The 9,496-nt window shown below is 51.1% G+C and overlaps 1 protein-coding gene across 1 annotated transcript; it reads left to right on the forward strand.

Annotated features, from left to right (window-relative positions):
• Positions 1–4,058: 4,058 nt before the first annotated feature.
• MESP2 (mesoderm posterior bHLH transcription factor 2) lies at positions 4,059–6,341 on the forward strand. The gene is made up of 2 exons (XM_003413777.3): positions 4,059–4,886; positions 5,959–6,341. The coding sequence occupies exons 1-2, from the start codon at positions 4,059–4,061 to the stop codon at positions 6,223–6,225; spliced, it is 1,095 nt and encodes a 364-aa protein (XP_003413825.2). The 3' UTR covers positions 6,226–6,341.
• Positions 6,342–9,496: the final 3,155 nt, after the last annotated feature.

Consider the following 9,496-nt stretch of genomic DNA (forward strand, 5'->3'; position numbering starts at 1 on the left):
GACCTCTTCAAAATGTTGAAGAGCAAAGATGCCACCCTGAAGACTAAGGTGAGCCTGACCCAAGCCATGGTGTTTTCAATCACATCATATGTATGTGAAAGCTGGACAATGAATAAGGAAGACCGAAGAAGAACTGACGCCTTTGAATTGCGGTTTTAGCGAAGAATATTGAATATACCATGGGCTGCCAAAAGAACGAACAAATCTGTCTTGGAAGAAGTGCCGCCAGAATGCTCCTTAGAGGCAAGAGGCAAGGATGGTGAGACGGCGTCTTACATACTTTGGATATGTTGTCAGGAGGGATCAGTCCCTGGAGAAGGACATCATGCTTGGCAGAGTACAGGGTCAGCAGAAAAGAGGAAGACTCTCAACGGGGTGGACTGACACAGTGGCTGCAACGATGAGCTCAAGTATAACAATGATTGTAAGGATGGCGCAGGACCAGGCAGTGTTTCGTTCTGTTGTGCATAGGGTCGCTACGAGTCGGAACCGACTCGACGGCACCTAACCACAACAACAAGAAGAAGGGACTGATTATGGTACATGCATACCATGGAATATTATACAGCTAAAAAGAGTGCATCAGAAACATCAATATAAAGAATTATTTAATCTGAACCTTCAGAATCCAGAAATATACATGAAACCTGATGAATTCTATTTACCTGTCAAGTACATCTATACAAGCACCTTAACAGTATAGTATGTCAAGAACTTTGTAGCAGCCCTGAACTAATAAATCACACCCTCCTAAAAAGAAACGTACTTACATTTGCCGTTCTTTTGATCTAAAAACTACAGGACTGAATGCTTTTTAAGTTCCTATTGTCCTTAGGAAAAAAACAGTGCTATTTTCACCTTCGTTTAAACCCTTTTACGTCATGAAATGTTGTGTAACTAACTACTTCTTTCCAAAGAAAGCCTGTTTGAAAGAAAGGCCATTGTTAATTGATTCCACCTTCTCTTCATGTTATACACAAATTAAAATTTCCCCCTCCTCATTCACAGCAGCAAGAATCCCTAGATGGTGCAAGCCATTTGCCTTCGACCACTGACCTAAAGGTTGGCAGTTCAAACCCACCCATGGGTACTGCAGAAGAAAAGGCCTGGTGATCTGCTTCTGTTAAGATTACAGCCAAGAAAACCCTATGGAGCAGTTCTACTCTGTAATGCATGGGGTTCCCTTGAGTCAGAATCAACTCAAAGGCAATAGGTTTTTTTTTCTTTCATAGCAGCTAGGATAAACTAAGTAGCAGTTGCCTTGACCAATGTTATTCAATGTTGATTACTACTTAATCATGTTAGAATGGTAACTTGAGCATATTTTCTCCAATATATTTTTAAGTAAGCTCTGAGAAGGAGAAAGTGGTTTAATTTCATCACTGAAAGTTTATCTGTGCCTCCCTATCATTTTATCTTTTTTTTTCCAGTTAAAATTATCCTCTATGATTTAAATGGATAAACATTTAAATCAATTCTGACCATAGTTTTGTTTTGTATAACCCGTTGCCATTGACTCATAACGTATAGTCATGGTTTAAATCTGTATTCACAGCACAGAGTACGAATTTTATCCACCACTGAAGGAAAAAAAAAGGAGGGGGGGGAGGGAAGAGTAAGTCAGATAAATATAAATACATCCTGAGATATCTTACTCAGAGGCATGCTGTTGAATTAAAAAAAAAAAAGTTATACGCTGATGCATGCAACACGCCAGAATGTAGCCTCACGAGTACTATGCATTTTCTAAGGATACACACCAACCAACCCTTGTCGTCCATTTCGGTTAGCAGCCATAGCTCTTAACCACTGCACCACCAGGGCTCCGAGGATATATGTTTATGAAAATACTTGGACCAGGTCTGGAAAGACACATACAAGCTGACTAAGGCTGTTATCTCTGGGAAAAGGTTACAGGGCTTGGTTAAAGAGACTCCAGCTTTATCGGTAACGTTTCCACTTCTAACAAGGGTTATACAATTTGCGTAATTGAAAGTAAGTTTTTGCAAATAGCCACAAAAAGGTCATAAGGCCATTTACCACTGCAGGCTGGTACAAGCTAATCTATTCCTAAACACTACCGTTATATTGCCCTTGGTTACTGATGATTTTTTTTTTTGGTCACACCTCTGCTCAAAAGTCCACTATACTCCTTGTTGCCCTGAAATAAAACCCAATTCCTTAGCCTGGGCACACCCAGGTTGTGCGCCGGCCCTCCACATCACCATCATTGCACCCTATTCCTGAAGCACCTTGGGGGGGCACCACCAGGCCTTTGCTTACGCATTCCCTCATCTAGAATGCTCCTCACATGTCTCTCTCCCTTCTTAAGTCCTATTCATGCATCAAGGCCCAGCTGTGACGGCTCCACCTGTATAGGCAGAGCCCTGCTGTCCTTGGCCCTCGGCTTCTGGGTTCAACCCTTTCCCCCAAGAGCACACAGGACATTGACATTGTCTTGAAACTGTAATTGTTGCTGATGAGTGGAAGCTTTTACTTTATGACCTTTGCTCTCTCAATTATTCCTCACAACGTTCCTGTGAGTAAAACCCACCCAGTGCCGTCGAGAGCAGATACTATAATTATTATGCCTGTTTTATAGAAGAGGACCTCAGGCTCAAACAGATTAAGGGCCCTTCCAAAGGGCACACAGCTAGTTAGTAGAGTTACTAGTCATATGATAGCCTATTGTCTCCCCACAAAACTGAAAACTTATGCTAGCAGAGACCCTAGCTTGTTCACCCTAGCATGCCAAACATTAAGCAGTTCTTAAACAACTCTGAGGTCATTGGTGGTTCAGTAGTAGAATTCTCACCTTCCATGCAGGAGACCCAGGATTGATTCCCAGCCAGTGCACCTCATGGCTGGGAGGCTCGAATGTTATGATGCTGAACAGATTTCAGTGGAGCTTCCAGACTAAGACAGACTAGGAAGAAAGGCCTGACAAACTACTCTGAAAATCAGCCAATGAAAACCCTATGGGTCACAATATCCAATGTATAACCAATCATGGGGATGGCGCAGGACTGGGCAGTGTTCGTTCCATTGTGCATGGTGTCCCCATGAGGCGAGGGCTAACTCGATGGCCGCTAACAACAATAATATGAATTAAATGAATAATGCCCACAAGGATCTTGAAATATAAGTATCTTCTCTATAATAAACCAACCATAGTAGCCAATATTTAGCCCACTTGCCAAGTCCATACTAAGAACTTTACATGAATCATTCAACTCAGCAGCAACAACCACCCTAGGTGGTAGGTATTTACTATCATTCTTGCTATGATGAGGAAACCTGAGGCTCAAAAGAAGTCAAGTGACCTGCCCAAGGTCACACAGCCAATAAAGAGGGCCTGACCTGCTTGGCTCTAAGCCCACCTTCCCGCGTTTTACATTCCTCTTCCCCAGGCTGCTGACAAGTCCCGCTCTGTCCCATTTTTCAGAGGTAGAAACTGAGATTGTGAACAGTGAAATTACTTTTTGGCTGTCACTCAGTGAATCAGCAGATGGAGATTTGGGGAACCGTGAAGGGTTCACCTGTAAGTTTCCTCTGAGGTCACTGTAGCCAGGTCCCTAGGCCAGGACATTGCTAGGCATTGGATGGAAGCTACTGGGAACAGCCTCCTGGGGGTTAGTGATGAGAGAGGCGGCTACTCCTCGCGGGGGTCCAGGAGTCACTGAGGGGCACCTGGTCGCCCCCCACCGTGGCACTGCCAGCCGTGGTTGGGCTCCTGGGCACTCCCCCAGTGGACTGGGGGGTGGGGGGGCGTGGGTGGGAGCACGGTGAGAAGCTTAGCAGCTCCATCCAGATGCGAATTGTCCCTCCCGCACTTCCCGGGCTGCAGGGGCCTCGATTAGAGCCCCGGAGGAGTCAGAATCCACACCTCCGCAAATGGGCCCGCTTTCCCAGGGCCCCCCTGCCCAGACCTTCCCTGGGCTCTGTGGGTTTTGACACCTCTCTGTAACCTGGTGGGGGGCCACCTCGCACCTCTGGCGCGGATAAAAGCTCAGGCTTGAAGGTGGCTGGCCCAGCTTCCCAGATCCCGAAGCCCGGCCATGGCCCGGTCGCCTCCTCCGCAGAGCTTCCTCAGCCACGACCACTGGATCTTCCCCCAGGGGTGGGGCTGGGCCGGCCACTCGGACTCCACGTCCCCGGCCTCGTCCTCGGATTCGTCCAGCTCGTGCCCTTGCGACGGCGCCCGCGGGCCCTCGCAAGCCGCGCCCCTGGGCCGCAGCGCCCCCGCCGCCGAGGCTGCCCCGACGGCGCCCCGACGTGCGCGCCCCGGGCCGGCGGGCGGCCAGCGGCAGAGCGCCAGCGAGCGCGAGAAGCTGCGCATGCGCACGCTCGCCCGCGCCCTGCACGAGCTGCGTCGCTTTCTGCCGCCGTCCGTGGCGCCCGCCGGCCAGAGCCTGACCAAGATCGAGACGCTGCGCCTGGCCATCCGCTACATCGGCCACCTGTCTGCCGTGCTGGGCCTCAGCGAGGAGAGCCTGCAGCGCCGGCGCCGACGGCTCGGCGACGCGGCGCCCCCTGGGGGCTGCCAGTTCTGCCCCGACGGCGGCCCCGCGCAGGCGCAGACGCAGGGCCTGGGCTCGTCTGCCGGCACCGCCGCGTCCTGGGGGTCCCCGCCCGCCCGTCCGGGAGCCCTGGCAGCGCCCGAGCGCCTAGGGAGCCGGGTCCCTGACACGAATCCCTGGGTGACACCCCCTTTCTACCCCGGAATGCAGTCGTCTTCGCATCCTTCTCGAGGGAGAGACCCTGAGGCTGCTCTTTGGTTGTCGCTGCAAAATTGTCCTGGGACGCAGACATCCCTGCAGCCCGGGAACTCGGCCATTCCCTGGACGCCGCCCCCCGCACCTTCAGAGGTGGCTGCTGTGTACCAGGTATGGGCAGAAGCCCTCACCCCTTCCCTGGGCGGTCCGCAGGCTTCAGTTGGAAATGGAGGGAGTGATCTCTGTCTCGTCTTCAGATAGTCTGGTAGTGTTTAGATCCCGGGTTATCTGATCCAGTCCTGGTTAGTGGTGGAGGGAAGCTGAGGAGGGATGGAAGGGCCCCTAACCTTTTTGAGGAAGAGGTGGCACCCTGGGGAGTTAAGCCGTCACCACCACCACCACCACCACCCTGCAGTCTTCACGGCTGGGAGAGAGGGGAGTCCTCCCCTTGCTACAGAGGCCAGGGTGGAAGGTCGCGGGGGTCACTGTCAGGAAATTGGCTCCAAATGCTTTATAAAGAGCTGGGGGAGAAGCGGACAGCACTTCCTGAGTATCAGGTGGGCTGGGACCTGGTGACCTTCGTGTTTCCTTCGAGGTCATTCATTCATCAGGTCCGTATCTCCATAAAGAAGATTAATAGCTGATATTTATTGAACAGTTACTATGTACCTGACACCATTCTTGCATTTTACAGTTCTCCCAACAACCCCATGAAGCAGGTGCTGTTACCATTATCCCCTTTATACAGATGAAGATTTGATGTTGTTGTTAGTTACCATTGAGTTGGCCCCTGACTCATGACGACCTGTGCAACACAGAACACTGCCCAGTCCTGCGCCATTCCCATGATGGCTGCTTATTGGACCATTGCGATCCATGGGGTTTTCACTGGCTGATTTTTGGAAGCAGATCACCAAACCCTTCATCCCAGTCCATGTTGGTCTCAAAGCTCTGCTGAAACCTCTTCAGCATCATAGCAACATGCAAGCCTCTGCTGACAAAGGGGTGGTGGCTGTGCACACTGAGACTAAAAAAGGTTACCTGAGGCCTCGTAGCTAGTTAGCAGAGCTGGGGTTTGCACCCAGACAGTGTGGTGCCAGGGCCTGTGCTCTGAACCACTTTTATTCACTGCATGCTTGGTACCAAGGCTGTCCAGAAACTGCAGCCACACCTGGGGCATATCTAGCTCAAGATCCCAGCATGGGACAGTAGCCCTAACCAGCTGCTCTTGTCTCTCTTCCAGGGTATCTCCATGTCTCCAGAGTCCTGTCTGCCACTGGGGACCCCACCTCTCCTGCCCCACCCACCATGCCAGAGACTCCAGTCTCAGACCCAGTGGGAGTGCTGGAGCCATAGTGCAGAGGTTCTCCCAAGCTCTGAGGACCCGGCACCCGGCCCCACCTTCCAGCTCAGTGAATCAAGCCCTCCCCAGAGCTCAGGCCTGCAACTCAGTGGCTGCCCTGAACTTTGGCAAGACGATTTGGAGGGGGCCCACCTGGGCATCTACTAAGGGTCTTATCTGCCCCCGTCTCAGCTGGGAATGAGGTCTGTGGTGTGGGTACCCCCTCATTTGCTAATTCAGTGGTTTTCAAACTTCCCTTTAACCAAGGATCCCTTTTTCCAAGTGACAGCTAATGTGAAAGCAGTGTATTAGGTGGGCAGTGCCTAGCCTCTCTGGCACAGTGCCCCCACTTCTGGACACCCTCAGAATGCTTAGCACTCTGCGGAGCACAACTGGAGCTGCTCTAGATTGGGGGCTGCTTGGCCACAAAGGAGGCCAGGCTGGGACTGGTGGGCGAGGGTGGGTTGGGGCGCTCTGCTTCTTGGTGACAGTTGGCCAGATGCCTCTATGCTTAGATTTTTTTACTTCTTAAAAAACAACAATAAAAATTTGGTCTGTTTTTCAACCTGGGGTATTATTGTTTTGGGGAAAGGTAAAATGACTCCATCCTGTGGATAACAAGTCATGCTGCACTTGCCATCTTGAACCCAGGCCTGCCAGCACTGATGTGGCACCCTGATTTGCCAGGTTGACGATATTTATTGCACCTGGGCTGGCCTGCGGTTCAGAATGGCACAAGTGGGCCAGCTTAGACCTGTCTTCTTGCCTCAGACCCATCACCGCTGCCCTTTTCCATTTGTCTGGGTATACTCCTACTGATCCATTGGATAGATACATGCTGCTATGGACAGACAGGGACCCAATACGGGGAGAACCGAGGCCCAGAGACCTGCGATATAGCACTCTCACAATTACATCACATTGTTTTTTCGAAGGACACTTGTTGAGTGGCTTCTCTGCGTTAGGCCTAGTTTTAAGTACCAGGGAGATAAAACATTCTCCAACTAGCCAGCTGAATTGCAGGGAAATAAACATTCAGAGCCCAGGTCCCAAGTGCAAGGATGGAGCTTTGTGGGACCAGAGAGATGACAGCCTGGTGGGAGGCAGGTTTGACAATGTGGTTTCAGTCTTGAATTATCTGATCCATTAGTCCTGGCTGCCTGAATTTGTGATGAGTAAAAATATGAGGCCTCACCTGGCTCTTGGGGGAAGGATGCCACCGTCCACTAGTTGCAGAAGAGGTGACCCTGGAGCTGGGTGTTGATAGAGGTAAAGGAGCTTGCCAAGCAGAGGGAGGGAAGAGTGACTGCAGGCAGAAGAATATGCATGAGCCAAGTCAAAACAGTGCTAGCGAAGCAGCTGGTACCTAGAGTTCATTGGGAAAAGTGACAGAGTTGGAACAGGAGCTTGCAGGTTGGGGTCCTATGTGGCAGCATGATGAGGCATTTGGCCTCCAAATCCTGGGTACTGGGGAGGCGTTGAAAGATTGGGACTAGGGGGTGAGCTGATTGAAGCTGCTTCATAGAGAATGAGGCCAGGCACAAAAGCCAAACGGCAGGCCATTCTGATATCCAGGGTGAGGGAAGAGGAGGCAGGAAGACCAGACTGCCAGATTTCCTGGACTGGGAGCTCTCAGCCACACACGGGGTCTCCCACGGGCAGTCCATTGCCTGCTGACCTGACCTATGACATCAGGTAGGCCTCTCCCTTTCTCAGCCTTAGTTTTTTCTTATCTCCTAAAGGAGGAACAGGGAAACCCTGGTGACATAGTGGTTAAGTGCTATGGCTGCTAACCAAAGGGTCGGCAGTTCAAATCTGCCAGGCGCTCCTTGGAAAATATGGGGCAGTTCTACTTTGTCCTATAGGGTCGCTATGAGTTGGAATTGATTCGATGGCACTGGGTTTGGTTTTTGGAAAGGAGGAACTGATCTTCTTTCTCCAACCTTGTAGAATTTGTGGATTCTGGTTCCCACCCCGGGACCCTCTTGTCCCTAGGCGCTGTCAGCCATGGCTGGACGGCCAAGAAAACCCCAAGGAAGGGCGTAGCCAAGACGGGGCGCTGCTGACCTAGGTGCACTTTCCATTTGGCTCTTACTTGGTGTGTAAAAGCAACAACAAAAAAAAGGCCAGTTACCATCGAGTTGATTCTGAGACATGGTGACCAGACCCCATATATGGCACAGTGGAACTCTGCTCCATGGGCTTTTCAAGGCTATGACTTTCTGAAAGCTGATTCTTCACAGGCACCTCTGGGTGGGTTCATGCCACCAGCCTTTCAGTTAGTAGTCGAGTGCTTAACTGTTTGCACCACCCAGGGCCTTTACTTGCTGTGTAACGATGGACAAGTTACAAAACCTCCCTGAAACTCCGCTTCCTCAGCTGTGAAGTGGACAATAACAGACCCTACCTCTTGGGGTTCTTACTCTTGGTGCATAGTAAGTGCTCATTGAATGGTAGCAGAGGTAGTCTCATGACCTAAGAGATGTCTAGTCTAGTGGTTCTCAAGCCTAGCTGGGTGTTGAGTCACCTGATTTCGGGACCGTGTTGAGAGTGTGATTAGTGCATCAGGCGGGCCTGGGAACCTGGGGCTTTAAACAAGATCCTCCCCAGGATATTCTGAGGCCCAACCAGGTTTGGGGGGTAGTGGATAGTCTTCACTCATTTTATAGCTGAGGAAACTGAGGCCCAGGTAGGGGAACACTCCCAAACTAGATGTGGACCCCAGGCCTCCTGATTCCTCATCTGTTCCCAAGAAGACCTAAAGGTTTGGTTCACAGTCTTTCACAGCATCTGCACAGAAGGCAGAATTGTTGAATTCTTGTCTCCTTCCTTTGGCTCCTGCTGATCTGGGATTAGTCGTTGTAGGGACAGAAGGAAGTCCTGCCCTGCTGGATCACTGATGCTGCACTCACCTGGCTCTGAGGCTAAGTGGAGCCCAGGAGAGGGCTGGTCTCCATGGATGGCAGCCAGGGGTGTGCATTCGCTGGAATTCAGAGGCTTTATTCTCCCAACTCCCCCTCAACATGTTCCTCTAAGAGGTGCAAAGGGAGAGGTAGGGGGCCCCCCATGGCTCAGGCAAGGAACCACACGTAGATCACGAGCTGGAGTGCCTGGGAGACATCTGAGGTGCTGCTGGGGTGAGGGAGCCGGGTCTCAGTGGCTAGGGCTAATTCCCCCTCGCTGGTCCCAGCTGCAGAGTCTGCGGGTAGTACAAACGGTTAAAGTGCTCAGCTCCTAACCGAAAGGTTGGCAGTTCAAGTCCGCTGGAAGAAAGGCCTGGCAATCTACTTCTGAAAAATCAGCCACTGAAAACTCTGTGGAGCACAGTTCTACTGTGACACGCAAGGGGTTGCCATGAGTCGAAATTGACCTGACAGCAACTGGTTTGGTGGTGATTTTTTTTTTTTTTTGAGTCAGGTTGAAGCTGCACCCCCAGCCC

The sequence above is a fragment of the Loxodonta africana genome, chromosome 13 (genome assembly GCF_030014295.1).
Source record: "Loxodonta africana isolate mLoxAfr1 chromosome 13, mLoxAfr1.hap2, whole genome shotgun sequence".
Classification (NCBI taxonomy): Eukaryota; Metazoa; Chordata; class Mammalia; order Proboscidea; family Elephantidae; genus Loxodonta; species Loxodonta africana.